Source organism: Corapipo altera, unplaced genomic scaffold, assembly GCF_003945725.1.
Source record: "Corapipo altera isolate COAL_440 unplaced genomic scaffold, ASM394572v1 2b, whole genome shotgun sequence".
Taxonomy (NCBI): domain Eukaryota; kingdom Metazoa; phylum Chordata; class Aves; order Passeriformes; family Pipridae; genus Corapipo; species Corapipo altera.
Window position 1 is genome coordinate 36684848 of NW_020884874.1, and position 20644 is coordinate 36705491.

Consider the following 20644-nt stretch of genomic DNA (forward strand, 5'->3'; position numbering starts at 1 on the left):
TCCAGATGGTACCACACTCCCAATCCCAGGGACTTTCTAGGTTCAACTCCCATGTTGATCAAAAGCTGAACATGACTTACACTCCAGGGGGGACACAGACTCTTATAGAGCATTGGCTTAAGGACTGCAGCCTTTAACAGTGCTCCCCTGAAGTTCTACTTTACTGGATTAGGTCTTTTGGGAAGTGTGTGCATGGGGTCAGCCCTTTAAAAAGTGCATTTCAAAACTGCATGGTTTTCAATCGAAAAATAAGTACAGCATTACAGCATTCTGATTTTTGAGTGACAGCACAGGTCTGTGCTTCTGGCCTGCTGCACACATAGTTTCTGCTTCATGCACACACCAGAGAGCCAGGCAGGACTTCTGCACACCATTGCAGTGTACTTTATGGACCCTCCATAAATTATTGATGGAACAGCTAGTTTTCCATGCATGAGCAACACACCTTATCTTTCCCTTTGGAGCTTAGGTGAGACTTGTTCATAATACACCTTTTGCTAAAAATGTACTGGGCATGCACAAAACATGGTTTCCAAAGGTTTTTAAGCCAAAAACCAAGTGTTCATCCCTGAAACACTGAAATTGTTCTGCTAAATTTTAAATTTCAGCCTTCTCCTGCTTCATTATTAGAAGTGTCAAAAATCACCTCTCCCTTTTATACTATGAGAAAAAGAAACATATTAATTCCTTTTCTCTCACGTGAAAACAGCAGCTTGCTTTTTTCCTTGAGTTCTGGATTAGTGTCGTATTTGGGGAATGTTAAATACCAATCCAAGAAATAAAGGGTTCAAACACTATAAAGCTGCTGGAAAACAGAAAGCAAAAAGGAAATACCTAGGCAAGCATTTTTATTGTATCCAACATTCCATATTCTGTAAATACTTGATGAGTTCCAAATAAAAAAAAAATAAACTCATCTATTATCAATGTTATTTATCAAGTTGTAGAGAGGATGAGAAAGAGCTCCACAGCAACCTGCATGGAGCAGTGTATTATGCAGGGCAGTGAAGTGGCCAATCAATCCCTACAGAGCTGCTTTTCCCTGTGTCCTGCAGCAAGGCACATAACAGAAACCTTTATGAAAGAGTGTGGAGAGCAATGTAACAGGACTGGTTGTGGTCTTATAGGTTTCTTCCCTGCGAAGTAGGGACATCACATGAGGATGTGCTTGAGAATCAGCTTGAACCACGATCTCTCCCAGGGATGGGACAGCCCTTCTTTGCCCTTCTCTCAAGGGCTTTGGAGGAAACAGTCTGCTGATTGAAGTCATTATTGTTTTAAGTCTTGATGAAGCCTTTTTCCGAAGTTTTCCTGCTCACCCAAGGCAGTGCAGTAATGGAAGAAGGAACTGGAGCCTATTGGCCTCATGCTGGATGAACAACTTGACTCTGACACTACAAACTCCTTTTAGGGGGGCATTGAGAGGGAAGACAGTTTGAAATTCAGATTCTGGGCTGCACTTTCAGAGCAGAGGACTAGAAAAGAATAATTATGAAACTTGATTAAATATTATTCCATCTCAATGTATTTGTGCTATGAAAGGACCAGGCACACACTAGAGCTTAGGTCTACAAACTCTGTGAAATCAATAGGAAGTGAGGAAGCTTAAGTAGGAAACAGAAATGTCAATATTCTGTTGGACCTAGGTCATGGTTTGATAAGGTAAAATATAGGGCAAGATGGCACAAGACCCTTCCTCAAAGAGCTAACTATGAAGAATAAATTGCTGAGAAGTGACAGGACTTCCCACTATCACAGTATTAACTTACAGATCAGCAGGGCCAGAAGGAGTGTACAGAAGGCACCTTTGCTGTAGCAATAAAACAGAAAACTTCAAGGAAAAAGAATCCAAACATTTTCTCTGTAGGCAAATTAAAAGCAGATCCACAGGTTGCCATGGCTACAAAAGTCCATTTACTCTAGTAGTGTTTTCTAGCAGCTAAACACAAGTTTAAGTGACTAAGGAGAAAACAGGGCTCTGGTTATACTGTTCCATTAGGTTTATATAATTAAATCTTTCAAGTGCAAGCCACCACTGGTGACCGTCATCTGAATTGTTCATAAAAACCCAATGGACTGATGAAACCATTTTTAGAACCATCTGTCATATCTCTGTGTTTCTGCAATTGTTTGGGATCAAATGACTACTAGCATGTCACACATGGCAATTTTCACAATCCAGAACCCTCATTTTGGGTTACGGTAATCTAATTAGCAGTTTCCATGGCTGGTCTGAGGGGCACATGTGAAAAGCTCTGTCTTAGACCATGAGGCAAGCAAAAACCTTAGGCACCCCGCCCTATGTGGGAGCCTCCATAGTCCTATCTCAGAAAAGTGATCTTACCTTCCCATGCATGCAGAGAGTTTCTCTGCTTGTGGAACAGGCAGAAGAGTGATTTGTCTTTGTATAGACTAAGCTGAAAAAGCGGAAAGTTCCACCAACAAAAATTGAATGTGTGTGTACGGTAGGAGACTTCATCATTAAAATGTCATGTTGGATTGGTAGATGCAAGGGTCAGTCCTGCCCCTGTCTGTCAGCGCAGTAGTCTCCTCCCAGAGCTCTTGTCTCCAATATTCTCTTAAAAATAATGAACACTTCTAATGTTTGGCAGGCCATTAGGAGGGAAAATCCTGGCAGTGTGCATCAGACAGCTGTGAATGGAACCTGGTTTTGGCGTAAAGTGTACAAGAGTTGGGAGAAATTGTCCTCACTGCAACAAGCAGATAGAGGTGGCTATGTGGGTTTCTCTGGTCACTGGACTGTTCCCATGAACACTTTTGCTGGGAGTCCATCGTGATAAATCTTTTTCTTCCTGGGCTTCAGAGCACTCCTTCCAGCTGTTGTTTTTTACAGAAAAAACCCAGCAAATTTAAAGACATCTGAGAGTCTATGGGCACTTTCATAGAATCTGGATGCCAAGGTGAATTATACGTCACCTGGATGAACACCTCCATCCTTCCACAAGCTGGTCACTCATCATTACCAGCAAGAAAAGTTTTGCATATCCAGTCTTGACTTCCCATCAGGGTATTCTGAAGGCACGGGGTGGCAAGGATCAATTAAAATGATAGCTTGGCCTATAGAGTTGCGATTTCTGGTGACTAGTGAGATGAAACAAACCCAGTGCAATGCCAAATTGCTGGCTAAGTTGGCAGAGCTTGCAATAAAAAAAAATTAAACATCCATTTGTATATAAACTTAGTAATATTTTAATATAATCAATAAGACACTTTTAAGATTTTTCAAAGTAGAAATACAGCTTAAATCTCACCCCTCAAATTACACTGGGCTTTTCTGTTTCCTTAAGGATGCACAGGAGACGGATTCTTTTCCCTGAATTTGGCTGTATGCACTATATAGAACTTCAAAGCTTTAATGAAGTCATTGCAATTTAAAAATACCTAAATAGAACACAAGCTTGGTCTTTTAAATACCTACGGAGTCCAGTTTTTATAATTTTCCATGTTTACTAGAGTCCTTCAGAACCATGAGGACATTAACCTTCCTTTTTTAAAGACAGAAACATTCAGTGCTATAAAACTTGTTAAATCTGTAGCACTACCAGATCTTCGGATCAACCTACACTGAAAGTTTGCATTAAAAAATGCAAATAATATGCCGGCCCCTGCCCCCCTGTAGTGGTTTGAACAGAATCCGATTACTGTTTATTTTGAAAGTGCTGCTGTGAAAGGGTGGGCTCGATAGCTGCTATCGCTGTTGGCAAGAAGGGAGGCAGGGACTGTCGCCTTAATGAGTATTTATACAGTAACCAGCACAGCGGGATGCCCAATAGCAATAATAATAAACCTTGATCAGAGATTTCATACATTCTGGTAACATCAGACAGACTGTTCTGACTCCTGCACAACCGGGGGCCTCAGCAACTGTATGAAATCCTTAGATTACTCCAGAGATACTTCCTAATCATGTTTAACTAACCCAGCTAGGGCACGGGTGTTTTCACTTCCCTCATTTTACTTGTGCCACGGTATTGCTTTTAGATCAGTGGTAATTTGGGAAGAATGGTTACTTCACACTGTACTCACTTCAGAATCCAATCTACATGCCACAGGCGCTTAGCCCCACAACCTGCAGAGAGTTGGATGGGCAGGAGTATGTGTGCCACTCCAGACCAGTGCAAAGCCTCCCCGGAGCCCAAGCCCGGTGGCAGGCCCAGCAGCCAGCGAGCATCTGGTGACAGGTGTCCCACAGTCCTGTGCTCCAGCACCTTCCCCACTTTCCTTCAGGGTCCGGCCCAGCGCGGGAGCTCTGTGCCCTATTTTGGGGCAGCGACATCAGGGCCGCGACTGCTCACGCTCTCGCGCATGAGGGGCTGTGTGGCCCCGGTCGCGCCGTCGGGGCTCGGACCCATCGGGTCAACCCCTCAGCGCCTTTCTGCTCCCAGCCCTCCGCCCTCCCCAGGACAGCGGGAGCTACTGACGGGCCCGCAGGCACCGAGGCCAGCGCTCCTGTCTCTGCCCTGCGCGGCTGCAGCACCGCGGCGGCGGACAGCTCCGGCCGGGAGCGGGAGCGCACCCCCCTCCCGGCGGCGGGTCGCAGCGGCGGCCCCGCGGCAGCCGGCGCTGTGGTTTTAAATGGGCGGAGCGGCGACAGGCGGCGGGCCGGGCGGTGGGCGGCCCGCGCTGGCCCGCGGCGCCCATATAACCCCACCTCCCGAGCGCAGAGTGCCGCGGCAATTGGCTGGATGTGGTACTTGGAGATGTTGAGCTGGCTCCTTCCCCCCATGTCCCTGCACACACACAGGGGCGGGTGGTGCGGGCGGGAGCGGGAGGCAGGGCTCAGCCCCGGCGGCGGCGGCGGGGCTTCCCCGACTCGCTGCCTGCCCGCCGCCGTGCCCGAGCCGCTCCTACTGCTGGGCTGCTGCTTGCGGCCGCAGGACCCGACCGAGCCGGGCCGAGGGGAGCGCGGGCGGCTGCTGGCGGCGGCCGAGATGATGGCGGAGGGCGGCGGCGGGCCGGCGCGCAGGAAGGCGCTGTCTCTGCTGGAGGCGGCCCGATCCCGCTACGAGAGCCTGCAGATCTCCGACGACGTCTTTGGGGAGTCGGGCCAAGACAGCAGCGGGAACCCCTTCTACAGCACCTCGGCCGACTCCCGCTCCGCCGCCTCTTCCCAGGACGAGGAGGACGACGAGGAGGACGAGGGGCGCCCGGGGGCGCCAAGCCCGCGGGGCAGGGCGGTCCGGCGCCGCTCTCCCCGGGCGGCGGCCACCCCGGCGGAGCGGCGGCGGCAGCGGCAGGCCTGCGGCGGCAGCGCCGTCCCGGGCGGCCCCGGCCCTATGGAGGAGGAGGAGGAGGAAGCGGAGAAGGGGGGCTGGACCCGATCGCTACGAGACGTCCCACCCCCTCCCTTCAAGGATGGCAGCGGTACGAGGAGGGCAGGCGGCCGGGGGCGGCGAGCCTGGGCGGCCATTGGGGTGCCCGTGCGGGGTGCCCGGAGCGCGGCCCTCGCGTTCGGGTCGCGGCGCAGCCGTGGGACGGAAAGCGCCGTGGGCCCGGTTGCCGGCCTGGGCTGCTGCCCGGCCGCTGGGGCGGGAGACGGCAGGTGCCTCCTGCCCGGTCCCTTCCCGGGAGCGGCCCCCCCCGTCCGGCCGCTGATGCCCACGAGAGCGGGAGGGCGAGGAGAGGCCGCGTGTGCTTAGTCACAGCCATCCCCTCCCCGGTGGGGCTGTGGTCGTGCCCCAAGCCCGGCAGCGCTGGGTCTGCCGCGAGAAGCAGACAGTATGGGGTGCCCAGGCCCCCGCTGTGGATGTGCTCCGGTGCGCGGGTGGCTCCTCGTCCCCACTCTCGGGTGGGGAAAGCCGCTGGTCAGGGCGCTGCGGGTGACCTGCCCTGCGCCGTGCAGAAGGGCTCTGGGAATGGGACTAGGATTCCCCCTGGCTGCAAGGTGTTCTCTGCAGCCGTCCCTGACCTCAACCCTTCTAGTGTGGCTTTTGGGCAGAGCGAATACCAAGAGAGTGGTGAAATGACACGGCGTGGCGTGCAGTAGCAGTGCACAGCACGAAGATCTCCGTGGACTGGCTGGTGTGGAGAGCTGCACCACTGGCTTGCCAGGAGAACCATTATAACATATCTCTCTGCAGGCCTCGACAGCCAAGTTGACTGTGCAGTAGAGCAGCAAGGCATTGCAAAAAAATGGTTAATGGCTATGAAGAGCTGGGATGTGAAATTCAGCATTTGCATCTGAGAATAGGATGTGATGATTGCTGTCAATTGAATCGACAGTTTGCCTGGTCTAAGGTTGCTTGTCTTTGCTTTATTTCAGTAGTGTTTAATTCCCTCATTTTGCTGTTGAAAATAAATGCTGAGGAGTAGTGTGCTGAAATCTGTGCAATGAGGCAGACAGAAACCTATCTGAGGAAGCAGCTTGGGATGAGGGAGGAAGGTGGAACTAGCACTGGAGCCCAGAGAAAGTTCAGTTGCGTTTCTGACGAATGTGCAGATAAAAGCTATCTACCTCTAGAAATAGGTAGACCCTGTAAAACGTTTAAAAATCACTGTTGGGTACCTCTGTAAAGAACTCCTAGGTTTTATTGAAGGTTCTTATTCATAAGCATATCTAAGATGACGTTTTGGACCATAAGCTTCATAGTGTGATGCTATTTCAGCATCAATTTTCATTTAATTTCTCTGCCTTTGATGACTTATATCTTCATATCATTACTTTATAGTAATATCCTTTTTAACAGAATTGGGATTACTGTTTTAATACTGGTTTGGAAAAGAATTGAGTTGGTGACCTGTTAATCTGGGAATTCATGTTTCCTTTGAAATAAAGGAGTCAGATTTATGGTTGACAGAAATAATATAGATGTTTCGTGAGGAAGGTGTATGTATATTGCTGTGAATATTTCCCCCCGGTAATAATAGATGGAGGAGAGTTTGCTGCTTCCCTTTCATTCTGTTGATCGTGATGATAGATGCTGCTTGTTCTTCATAGCACGCTGATTTGGTTTGGTGGAAGTTCAGTTAGTGTCGAGATTTGATATATGTCAAACATGTACCCTTTGTGATATTTTTATTTTTGACTACTCATATTTTAAGCTGTGGAAACTACTGCATTGCATATAACTGAGCTCTTATAATTCTAGTTTGTAGATTGACTGCTTTAAACCATGCAGATATCATCACTGGAGTCATGCTAAACATACTTGTACTGGCACCCTTGTTGCTTCTTTGGACATTGTTCTGACCCAAAAGTTTGGATTCATACATCCTGAGGAAAAGGTCTCCACTGAGGTGAAGACAGCTGTCCTTTGCAGTGACAGCATGTCTTTCAGTCCCTAATGGAGTACAAGCAAGAAATACGGGGTCAGACAGAACACTGACAAGTCTGTATTCTCAGTTCAAATATGCTGGATGTAAAATGCTTTCTTTCTAGGTTCTGAGATTAAAAGGAAGAGGTTTATGTGAGACTGAGATAAAAAATATCTTTGGTTAGCATCAAAACTTCAGAGTGTGGCCTTTTGGTCAAAGTCTCAAGGTTTGCCTAGTAGCAAGTACTTGATATCATCTGATGCCAGAAGACAAATGTCTCATGAGACTTCAGCCCCACTGATGCTGGAAATAAATCCTTGAATCAGAATAGGATCAAAGCTACTGTCAACCTCTGGTTTGGGAGACTACCCCTTCATGAAAGGGATGGTGTGGGGGAAGAAGAGATTTAAGTTAGTTAATGAGAATGAGCTAAAGGTCCCATGAGAAAAAATAAAGACCCACTTAGAAATCTTGTGGTCTTTTTAACCACAAGTAGAAAATACTATAACTTCTTTTTTACCTTTTGAATAAATTACTTAATACTGCCTTTCCCTTCAAAGTCTCGGTATTAAACTTATGTCTTTAAAAAGAATTGTATCTGTCTCTAGATTTAATCTTGAGCACAGACAGGCTAACTGATACTTCATCCCAAAAATATGCTAGAGACCCAGATGTGCTGGGGGCTGCTGGCAGTGTGTTAGATGGTTCAGTATGTCCTCAATCTGCAGTCAGTCACTGCGTGTATTCATGGTGACGCCTGCCTTCCTTGTGTGGCAGGTTCTGACAAACTGGGAAAGGTCTGACTTGACTTATGTGTGAGGAGATAAGTGACTGGCATTGCAATGGAACACAGTGCTATTTGTGTCCCAGATTTTTGTTTTCTACCCCTTCTTCAGGGATCTCCAGTTACTGTTGTTCCTGTTCCATTTAATAAAAATAGTGGGTGCTTAGACTCCATGGGGGGAAAAAAAACCCAAAACAAATCAGCATTAATAGCTGCAGCTGACTTCCTTTTGTTGAAATCCAAAATAGCTGTTAACTTTAACATAGAGGTTAGAACAGATGGCTTGCTGGCACTTTTTGTTATTTCAAGTTAAGCTTGTCTGCGAAATCATTCTTTTAGTTGCCGAGAAAAATCCCAACCATATTGTGGTGTCCTGATTTTTAAACTGGTAACTTGTGGCACTCTGTAGTTCTAATTAAAACAGATTGAGGAACAATTGCCTGTCACGAATATTAAAGCAGTAATGTGAGTTCTGAAGTACTGGGATATCAGTAATGGATAGGAGATCTTGGAGGCAGTTGCTGAAATGCCTTTCCTTCACAAAGAGCTCCTGGCTACAGCGGGTCACTGTGTGTGTTTGAAAGGCTGATGGCATCCATGATCTAATGTTGGATCCAAGGCTATTGAGCTGGTTGTAGAGTGCAAAAGAATAAGAGAACAAACTGCTGCTAGGATAGGGAAAGCATAATTGAACTAGAGAGAGAGAGAGGACAAGCAACAACTATTACAAGCTAGTATATGCCAGCAACTCAATGCAAACACTTCATTTCTGGTCGCTCCTGCCTCAGATTTAATGGTGTGCTCTTCCTTCAGGAGTAGGGTGGCTCTGGGTGATGCTTTCCCTTGTTAGTTCAGTAATCTGACCAGGAACTGTTTGGTAATAGAGGCAGTATTGGTTCTGGTCTCTGGTTGTGGAGGGCTTAAAAGGTGCAAATATCCTGGTATTGCTGCTCCTTGATTTTCCTGATTTGAGTTAGCTGGTGTTTTCTTCCTAGGATCCAATGGTTCCCATATCCATGTAGTTCAGCAACCAGAGAATTTGACCTCAGATATAGGAGCAATTGATTACTGTTAGGATGTTATGTTATTGTTATGCTTTAAGGTGGCAACGGTAGCAGGGAAGCCTAAGCTAAAGTTAATGTTGAAGTCCTCAAAGTTACGGACAATTAGTTCTACTGTTTCCTTCATTTTCTATGCCCTCCAAACCCTATTCTTAAGCCTATACCCAAGGACAAAATGTTAAGAATGTTCCTTGTTCAAAGACCATAGCAGCTTCTCTTTGAGTTGCATTTAGAGAGTGAAAGTAGCTTTTATGGATTTCCAAAGTATTTCTCCGAAACATTAAATGTGCTGTAAGTTACCACCTTTGAAGAACATGCTCCAGTAGAACAGCGTGCTCTCAGGAAGAGGTCACATAGACCATGTTTAGCAATCTTGCCATCTTGAAGAGGTTTAAGCAAATATTTAAAGTAGATTTTAGTTCAAGAGCATGGACAGGCAGATGGGAAGGCAGCACTCCAGCAGCAAGAAACCTGGAGGAAGAGGTCTTGGGTCAGGCTGGGCCATAAAAGAGGGACTACAACGTGCTACTACCTAACAGTTGGGGTGAATTGGTTCAAGTCCAGAATAGAATCTGAAGGTTTTAGTCTTACTATATTGATGTCAATATTTAAAGATTCTAGAGGAAAAAAAGTATGAAAGCTACTTAGTCACTTATGGCAGATTCTGCTTCAGAAATATCTGGGCCAAATTCTCTGTCTGTAAGTGGATAAAGTGACACAGATGTGACTTGTTCTTGCTTAATTATGTCATCAGAGAACTTAGCTACTTTTGACTTGCATAACCATACTGGGAAAAAAGACGTATCTATATAATCTGTTCTTACATTCTAATTAGAAATTACTTATAATGACAGTATCACAACACTTCCAGGAGGATATGATAAATATGTCACAAGGATGTACATTACTACTTTGCAAAGCCTTTATAGGATGACTTAAAGGCTTGAAGTTTTGCTAAATAAGTGAATTATGCAAAGGCTTAATATTTTCTATGTCTTACAAAACCTAGATGTGCCTTTCAGGAAGCTTTACTGACTTTAGAGCACATTTTCCTGCTCCGTCATGACTGAAGTGAACAAAGTACACGTGACAGCCTTATTGATTCTAAAATTTAGTGCAACTTAGCTGTATTCCCTTCTTCCTTTTGCCCATACCTCTGCCATTAAACATGCATTTGGGGAATACCCAAGTGTGTAGATAAACTTCACAGAAAAAACCCCAAACCTGTTCTTCTCTGCTTTTATGAAGAGAATGTGTTTTGGTCAGTGCTTGAGATATGAAGGTCTGTAAGCACTGCAGATCAAGGTCTTCTCCATAGACACCATCTAGCCTTTCACAGAGAAAAAGCATATTTACTCCTAGATCTGTTACTGCATAAAATGAGTCTTTTCTCCTTGCAGCTATTGATGGGGTCATTTAAAAGAAGTAGATCAGTTCCTGCAGCCACTCATGTCCTTTTGTCGACATCCCAGAAACCGTACAGCAAACAATTTCCTTGTCTGCATACCTTTAAGTCAATCTAGAGAGCAAGTCAGCCTCTCTGCTGAGTCTAATGAGGATGCTAATAGTGGAGTTGATTTGATAACTCTATATAGACTGCTAGGTCACAGGAAGTTGTCCTGGATGCCACACACCTTAAAAGAATCTGGAAATGTCTCTTAGGTGTTCTTGTTTATATAGGTGTTTTGTTTCTCTCCTGTGTTCAAGCTTCTAAAATTTTGGAGTAGATGGATTTAGCAGTTTAGAAATACAAGGTACTTCCCAAAGGGAAGGTAATCATGGAAATAATTACACATCCTAACTAGAGGTCAGTGGAGTATAATCACTGAAATACCTCTTTCTTCTGAGTACTGTTAAAAATCGGGCATGTTATTAGAAAACAGAACAGGTGGTCTCAAAAGGAATGCATGGCTAAGACAAGTGCATGAGAATACTACTGTTTGATGTCTCAATTCCTTGTGGCAAGGCATCCTTTTTAGGAGCTTATCCAATATCCCACTTCATATTCCTTAAAGAACAGCATGTTAATCAGTCACTGGCTCTGTTTGATAATGAACAAACACTTAGCTGAGTAGGACTTTAAAAAATTAAACCAGAGTTCCTTGTCAAGAGATTGGGGGGAAATAGGCTAGGAAAGCTCCTGTGCTTATTTTGGCTCTCTATAGATTACTCCTGGATTATCATTGTATTTTCTGTGAAAACAACTAATATTAATGTCATGTGATAGAAAACATGCTCTTGGTTCTGCTTTCTTGGATAACATGAGGGATTCACTTGACCTGTATTGACAAACTATACTTGCTATTAGGAAGGACAGAGAATAAAACCAAGCAACTTCTATTCAGCAAGCAATATAAAACTGTAACTTTGTTTGCAGCTGCAAACTGGGCAAGTTGAAGAGTAGTTGATGGGGCACACTGTAAGGATGCAAAAATCATGTCAGAGGGGGATAAACAGGAGATACAGAAGCCAAGAATATCATGTACATCTGTATGGATGGGGGAATTAGCTGTGTATTGGACGGGAAGATTACTGGACTGACATAAAAGATACAGTGGGTACAAATGGAAGTGTTATTTCTAGTGAAGAAAAAGCAGAAAAAAGACGTAAAGCAGCTGCTGTTGTAACTGTGATTCATTTCTGATTACATATGGCAGGGAGGTGGGTGTGTATGAAAGATTAAACTGAAGCAAAAAATGAGAATATCTTCCTCTTCTTAAGTTGCTTGCAAAATTCACCGTTGTGGAAAGTCTGATCATCTCTGCTTTTTTTTGAAAGGTAGATGCTGGCTAACTTCCAAGTGGGTAGCACTTGTAGGTGTGCAGTCTGGGGTCATCATGTAGCTGTGAGTGTGTAGCTATTTCCACTGATGTCATGGTGCTGTCAGCTCCTGGATGCACCCTGCTGATACAGGGCCTTGGGGAATGGTAATCATGTCAGTTCAAGCCCAGAAAAACTACTTTGAAGAGGTTGTATGTATTGAAACTCATACATGTATGCACGTAGACATATAGGATCATGGAATTGTTATGGTTGGAAATGACCTTTAAAATCATCAAGTCCAACTGTCAACCCAGTACCACCACTACGTTTACCATTAAACCATGTCCTCAAGTGCCATATTCACAAGTTTTTTGAACACTTGCAGGGATGGTGACTCCACCATGTCCCTGGGCAGTCTGTTCCAATACTTTACAACACTTTCCATGAAAATAATTTCCTAGTTTCTAATCTAAACCTCCCCTGGTGCAATTTGAGGTCACTTCCTCTTATCCTGTCACTAATTACCTGGGAGAAGAGACCAACTCCCACCTGGCTACTCCCTCCTTTCAGGTAGTTGTAGAGACTGATAAAGTCCCCCTGAGCCTCCTTTTCTCTCGGCTAAACAACTCCAGCTCCCTCAGCTGCTCCTCATAAGACTTGTGCTCCAGACCCTTCACCAACTCCATTGCCCTTTTCTGGACCCACTCCAGCACCTCAGTGTCCTTCTTGTAGTGAGAAGACTGAAACTAAACACAAGACTTGAGGTGAGGCCTCACCAGTGCTGAGTATAGAGGGACAATCACTGCTCTGGTCCTTGATGCCTGTACTGAGGCTAAAAGAAAAAAAGCTCAGGAGCAGTTAATTGAGGGTGAGATAAGGAAAGGGTTTAATTTGTGCCAAGGCATAGATGTTACAGGACAAGCGCTGGCTGTGCCTGAGATGTTACATTTTATAGTACTATCTGTCCAAACCCAAGCATTTCCACCCCGTCGCCTTTGCTCTGGTCTGCCCCAGGCCTACCTCCTGGGAATTGAGTCTGGGGTGTATTTTGGGACCCCCTCTTCATCATTCTCATCATCCTCAGAGCACAAAGGGTACACAGTCACCTAGTTCTTGACTGTGTTCTGTTGTTCAGGCCAAGATACGAACGTTCTCTAAACAGCATAGGCCTTGCCTTGACAAAAGACTAAACGTTTCTACTGAATTCAGGGGTAGGATTGATACGGGGAGCATGGAATGGGGTAAGAGGGTTGAGGAATGTGTAAACTACTTTTGCTACAGGGTGAGGGAACAGGGGCTGCTGCTTCTACTTCTTATAAAACTTCTAAAGCTTACAAAATTAGAAAAATAAGAAACTAATAGGGGCTTAAGGCATCATCCTGCTGGCAACACTATTGCTTGTACAAACCAGGATGCCATTGGTCTTCTTGGCTACCTGGACACACTGCTGGATCATGTTCAGCCACCTCAACCCACGACATTCACTCAGCAGGTCACCTTGTCACAGGATGAGATCAGTTGATCAAGCAGGACCTACTTTTCATAAAGCCATATAACTTAGAGTGTTCGGGACGGGGATCTGGTTTTACTTGTTCTGCCCCAGTACAGGGTAAACAGATCAACTGGACTGCAGGGCAAGAGGAGGCCAGCCCTTCCCAGAGATAGGGTGGTGGTTCATAAACCTCTTGCTGTAGCAGATGAGTGAAAATGGACCATGTTTGGTTTGGAGTGAGATATTCCCAAGATGATCTTGAAAAATGCAAGATGCTCTTACATCTGTCTTGGTGGATATGTTACATTATGTATATAGATACATATGTGGATATAAATTCTTATTTAGCTTTTCAAAGGACTTGTAGCTTGCTGGACTGTATTCCTGAATAGGATCACTAAATGAGACCTTAAACTGAAGACTTTTTCTCATTTTTTGGCCATTATAGTTACTCCTTGCTTCTAAACTTGTCCTTTTACATAGTTTTTGGTTGGTTTGAGATGAAGCAAAATAATGTTTGAAGGTTTACACTTGTGAGATCTGCATGAATTCCCTCTTGTCACTGGCTTTGAGATGAAAAGAAATTAAGCATTAAAATTTGGGATGTGTTTAAGTGATATGTAGCTATTTTCATGGGGCTAACATTGTTGCAAATAGTTTCAGTCCTTTCTTTTAAGGGTCTTTAAAGAAGGGAGGTGGCTTTAAACATATCAAAAACCTCCCCCACTGGGAAAAGAGTGATGGGTTTTGGAGTAAATGACATCATGCTCTTTCCACTTGATGGGGTTGTAGTTGATGAATAAGGAATGACCTCTCAAAAAAGGCCTTTCTGCATCTGCTTCTGTACTACTGGGTAATGACTCACACTTAAACTGACATTAGAGGTGGTCTAAAACACCTTGTCAAACCTCTACAGCAGCCCCCTGTCATTGTGCCCTGTGGGGCGTGGGGGCTCCCCTGGGGGGTCTGTCAGAGCAGGGCTTGGCAGCCAGGGCCCATCCTACCACCCCAGCAGGACAATTGCAGCCAAGGGCACTGAGGCATCCCCAAGCACTGGGCGCCTCCCTGGGGACAGGCTGAGGCTGGGTCAGGATGTGGGCGGGGGTAGACCTGGCTTGGCGGGGCCCATGGCTGGGCAGGGCTGTGCCAAACTGCAGCCTGGCCCTCATGGGGTGGGGGCTGATGCCCTGGAGGGCTGACATGGGGACCTGGACCAGGAGGGTCAGGTAGGGACAGTCAGGCATGGTGGTGACCCTGGGGCACTGGCAGCAGCTCCTTGAAACAAACTCCTTGGCAAAAGTCATTACTTCTATAATGTCTTTTCCACAAAAAAGATGTTCAGAAGGAATTCGTCAGTGCTCAGTTGGGCCGTCCTTCTAACCCCCTTCCCAATGGCTCTGGGTTCTCTGTGCTCTGTCTGTACAGCTCAGGCTGTTGGTAGCCAGCCGTTCCCTCAACTGTGGAGAGCCTGGTTGGTTCCACAGGGTGACTGGGAGATAGTACAGTCTTTCTGTTTCATAGGTGCCCTGCAAGCTTCTTTTGGTTGAAATTACCTTTGGTGTTTATTTCTCATGTACGAAACAAAGTACCAGCTTGTGGTGGTTTTGGTGCGCGAAGCAGTTGTGCAAAATGAGGAGCTTACTGAGCTTTGCGGAGGCCCACCCTGGTCACTGCATTCCATGACAGACTTACTGCCTTGTTTTCTGTGCTGAATTCTCGAGGCAGGAATCATCTCTGCAGTACCAGCTCCGAGTTTCACGTTGTGCTTTGTTATACCACAAACGTTGCAGAGATTAAAATATATAGTGGGGAGAAGCAGGCAGATGCAGAAACCTCTGATTGAATAAATACTATCTAGTCCCTGTCAGGTATTCTCACTAAAATTGTCATAATGGCAAATGCCTGTTTGTCTCCATTTGAATTGGGTATGTCTGGCCCAGCATCTCCAAAAATGTCTCATAAAAATCTGGCAAAAGCTTAAACGTTCTGATGGAAGAATTTTTATTTTTATTTGAGAATTTGAAAATTCCTTCCTGAATGAAGCTGGGGTTATTGAATTTGTTTGTTAAATGTTTTGGTAGCGTGAAGTTGGAAGTGACTCCATGTACACTGGAGAACAAGCTGGGAATTTCCAAGGTTCTTCATAGCCTGGAATAACCTGGTGTGGGGGGGCATGAGGGCGTGGTGCAAGAGGGAAATGCTTAGTGTGAAGGCAGCAGTGACTAACAGCAGAAGTGGAAAATGAAGGAGAAGAACTGTCTAGGAGAAAAAAGAACTGGACGTTGAAGCTGAACACCAGACAAGTGTGACTCAGTGTCATGTTGTTGTGAAAAGGTGAACATCCTCCCCAGCTATTTAAACGGAGCGTACAAGACTTGAAATGAGACTGGTTTGCCATTTAGGAGAGAGAGTGTGGGTCACCAGCCCAGGTGAGAAGCACACAGTTAACTGTGAAGAGAAAGGACTGAGAAGCAGAAACTCTACTAACCTGGCCATCTTTTGTATTCAGGTTTTAAGCTAAGGGGCTGTATGGATAAGTAAGGGCTATTATAGGAAAGGGAATTATCTGCCTTACCTACTCTGAAAACTGAATATAAGGAATAATGGGTATAAATTGATGGATAATTAAATCAGACATGATAGAAACTCTAAGACAGTGCAGGGCTGCAGAAGATGAAATGTGTCACTGAAAACCTAAGAACAAGTGTCATTAACCTTTTGTATCTGTTGTAATAGGCTGACTCCAGTATGTGCGCTGAATGGGGATAGAGGCCTTGGACTGAAGGACTTCCTGAGGTCCCCTCTAGCACTCTTTTCCTTTATTTTAGATTGGTTAGGATAAATGCAAACACTAGGGAAGCTGCTTTAGTGGCAGGTTGTATGTTGGAATGTTGTAGCTTATAAGAAAGAGCTGTGTGCTTGCAAAAGGCCACCTGATCTGTTAAGATGAACCTACCTCCTTTGCTTTGCCCAGGTAAAGTGGTCCAGGAACATGTGATGGTTACTTAGGGTATTGTTCCCACCCTCACTTCTATGGTAATAAATTGTGTGTTCATGAACCTTGTATCTCTACTCAAAAGACCTATTCTGAGGCTCCTTCTTTATGTTAAAAGCACTAATCTTCTTATGATAGGGATGCCTGATATGACACTATCCATATTTGGGAGATCAGTAATGCTACACTCTGGAAGCAGTTACTGTATCATCCAGTGGGGTCTAGGTTTGTACATGTCTTTGTTTATGAGACTTTTTTGAGATATAAAGAGCTTCCTTGCAAATGAATCCCAACACAAACCTCCGTAGACCATGAGAATGGATACATGGAGGAAGACAAACGCAGGTCTGGAAAAGGCCCAGCTAAATCCTAGTCCAGATGCCTGCAATAACTGATGACCATGTAACTGATGTCTTACTGAGAAAGGACAACAGAATGTCTGCTCCATATTCATGTGTCTTCAGTTCATGGACTGGGTATCAGAAGGTTGTTTCTTCACTTCTTTGTGAGCATTACAAAATTGTTTCATCTTCAAAGACTACTATTGGCACTTAGGTCTTCTTTTTTCCCCTGATATTTACAGCAAATATATTTAAAGACATTTGATTTTTGGTTTTTACTGTGGGTTTTTTTTTAGTTTTCTCTTTGTTTTTGTCTCTTTTTTTTTTTTCTTCTCCCCCTCCTAGGCCAAAAATAAGAGAGTAACAGATTTCTTCACTATCTTTCCTTGCAAGAATACACCCCTACTTCTTCTAGTAGTATTTCTCTGTCTTTTCCAGTGTAGGATCAACTCTGTGTTGACAAATTGAACAGGTTTCTAAGTAAGGTTTTATGGTTCCTTGTTCAAAGGTAATAATATGTCACTATCTCTACAAAAGATAACTACTAACCTACTTAATGCTACTTAGAAAAACACTGTTTTAGAAGTCAATTGTGTATCATTTCTGCAGAATAAGAGATTGTGTCTGATTTGAGCAGATAATTAGAGAAAAAACTTTCAATACTGGTTTGTAAGATTTATTTTGGCCAACAAATCCAAATACTATCTAGTAGGATGATCAGCCTAGTATTCCTTGTTTGTGTTTTGAGCATATACTTGGTTCTAGTTCCATGTCCTGGTAAAAAAGGAAATAAAATCTCTCCCAAAGTCACCTACCTTTAGCCAGATAACTCCTTTAGCAGTCAAGGACCTAGATAAACAGGAGACATTAATACTCTTACTCATCCCTGCTGCTGCCAATTAACAAGTATCTAGTTAGAACAGATAAATTCAGCTTTGCTGTAAGTCATATCTCAGAAGCTTTCCCACTAAAAATGATTTTAAAGTGACCTGTGTATGATACAAATACTGTGCATTTGTCTTGATGTCCCTGATTAATCTTCCCTCCAAAATCTACTCAGTCTTTCAGAAATACTGGGATCAGAGTAGCAAGTTAAAGTCACCAAGGTCTTATTTCTCTTTGAAAGTTTTTGTTTTCACAGCTTAACATGTTACCTTGAGCATGGATTCATTTATGTTCTTGCTATGGGGCTTCAAGTATTTGAGAAACAAAAATATATACTAAACTCCAAAGGTTTGAATTTTTTTATGTCCTTGTCTGTGATACAGGTATTGCAGCTTCTGATGTCCTGTCCTCAGACACCTGAAACTTAGCCTCTTATGAGCTTCAGTATTTGCCTTCAGAATGAAGCCAAAATCCTTGCCCTAACAGCTGAAACACACCTAGGTCATCATGAATCTCTCTGTCATGAAAATTACTCTAGCTTCACTTCCTTGTTATTCCCCTTAATCTCCCTTTTATCTGGTTAAAGAGCATTTTCGATCTTTGTGTACAAGGCATGGCTGTTTCTGGTTAAGAGGGGTGTGAGTACAGCCAGAAGTACCTAAACCTACAATCCCACTTAGACCTGGGTAAATTCAAAACACATTGAACTATGTCAAGTGCAAATAGTAGTGCAAGCACCTACCTGCTTTCTGGGACAGATGGTGAATGTAAAATATTCAGCTATGGATATTTTTGAATTGGTACTGTCAAAGTGGGTACTGAATATGAAATGGTTCTAGAAATACAAAATGGACTTGACACTGTTGATGCTGTTGTTGAGATTGTACCCATTTTTAAATTTCTTTATTTTTTTTTTTTTTTCTGAATGAAAATAAACTAAATGACCATTAGTTTCTTTAAAAGGAGCCATTTGTATTGCATGCTGAAACAGAAATATTTGATAGCATTCTATGGGCAGATATTGTAGTAGAGTGAGAGAGATGTTAAAATAAAAACTATACCTTTTCTTCAAGTCTTTTGCTGAAAGGTTGACTCAGAAGAGGTCTGAGTATTGACCCGGAGCAGCTTGACATCGAGCAGTGCACTGCCAATTGTTCTCATTCCAGCTTTCTTCCTAAAATAAAAGGGAGATGGGATTCTTTCTTTTTAAGCTGAAATGGGCAGCTAAAGGGAGAATCCCTAAGCACAATACTTTAATCAGAGAAGGAGCAAGAAATAAGTGTAACAAAAGCTGTTCAAAACTTTACTTCCAAGCTTTTAGTTTCTACTGAATCCTTTTAATCTGTACGATAACCTCTTTCTAACCTGTTCTTCTCTGCTACAGCATTTAGTTTCTCTAATTGTATTTTGCTTCCTAGAATTCTCTGCTGTCACAAAAATGAACATTTTTCTTATATCTTAATACAAATTCTACCAATACTTCACATTTTAACATCATGTTCTCAGTCATTATGAAACTTCCTTTCTTTTATTCTTCTGGAATTTTACTCTGCTGGACATCATGTCTCTGCTATTCCTGTTAAAATTACAGCCAGTCAGGAGCAGGGATCCATCAAATTTTGCTGCTTAGTAAGCCAAGCTTTTTACAATTTTGCTCTGCCCCACGTGTCCAGGAGAAGGTAAAGGTCTTTTAAGTTCTCACCTAGCTTATGCAAAACTAACTGTTAGGGGCGACAGCCTTTTGAGCTACCCTTGCTGAAAGATGGCTTGCTTGAGTTCAGTCCTTATTAGATAGCACATTTGCAGTGAGAAGAGCCCGTAGGCTCCAATGGCATTTCCTGTGATGAAAAAGCTAGTTGGTGTTGAAAAGCAAGGTCATGTGAAACTAGACTCTGCCTGTTCTTTCCTTCATAGTGTCACATAAAGATGACATCTGGTACTTCTAATATACCAGAATTATGGCCGGATGCCCCTGACCACACTGCTCACACTCTCCTGCTACGGCTGATGTTCCAGATCTGCTTTTGTGGGAAATGCAATATGTGAACAACTGTCACACCCACTACAACATCAAACTTATCTCTGAAAAGCTGGAAGGAATGCAACATGCAGCCCAACAAAATTTGAGTTCAGTTCTAAAAGTGGTGTTTATCTATGGGTTTGGTTATCCCATGATTATTCAATTTTCTTTTGCATGAAGATTGCACTTCTTGGGTGTCAGCTGCCCCTGCATAGAGTTTTGAGTTAGCATTTTGTTGGGTCCAAGATGTAAATGCATCTATGCTCCTGCTGCCTAATAGAAGTGCCAGTGGAAGTTTAGAGGCCAATGCACTGAGTAATAGGCCCAATTCTTTATAGCAAGCATTTAAGGGATATTCTCCCTTCTCCCTCACTTTTATACGTGGGAGTAGAGATTGGGTTTCCTGTGTCTGGTTCTTCCCTTGCTTTGCTCAGTGTACCCCGGAGTCCCTTATTCCTCATACATTGGTTCTAGAATCAGGGGGAAGTGGACAAAACCAAGTGATAACATTTATAAAGAAAACAAAAATGTTATATTTGTTTAAGCAGTTTTGGTGTGGCTGTTGTTTTTCTTCTCTTTGAGACTAGCTGAACTACCTGTTCTGCATACTAGTGGAGCTTGAATGCTTCCTAAAGAAAGGAGACAACACACAGATGCATTTTACGTTTTGCTTAAAACATCCATTGTAAGTTGCCTTGTCTGTAATTTAGAAGAGGGAGGAGAAAGCAAGCAAGCTTTTAAACTGAAGTAAAAAAAAAAAGTTTTTTTCTAAGCGGAGTCTTTAAGCACATCTTCTGCTATGTCTTCAAGGACTCTCTACTGTACTTGTCACTACCCATTCTTTTGCAGTCTGTTTTCTGGGTTTTTTTACAGGCTGCATCACTTGGCATTATAATACTTATGTCACTAAGTCATTTCTTTGGAGCAACCCTTGGCCAGAAGTATGCTTAATCTCACTTTAAAAACTTGCACTTCAGTGTAGGGTTGCACTGATACCTAAGAATAATTTGATCATTGTAGTTTAAGGT

At 43.8% G+C, this 20644-nt stretch overlaps 1 protein-coding gene across 1 annotated transcript in view; it reads left to right on the top strand.

Moving 5' to 3' along the window:
* The first annotated feature begins 4803 nt into the window (after positions 1-4803).
* The window catches only part of PGBD5 (piggyBac transposable element derived 5), a 73234-nt gene continuing 57393 nt past the window's right edge, over positions 4804-20644 (top strand). Inside the window, exon 1 of the mRNA XM_027669918.1 lies at positions 4804-5385. Within this exon, the coding sequence (XP_027525719.1) occupies positions 4953-5385 (433 nt within the window). The 5' untranslated portion in view covers positions 4804-4952. The remainder of the gene's footprint in view (positions 5386-20644) is intronic.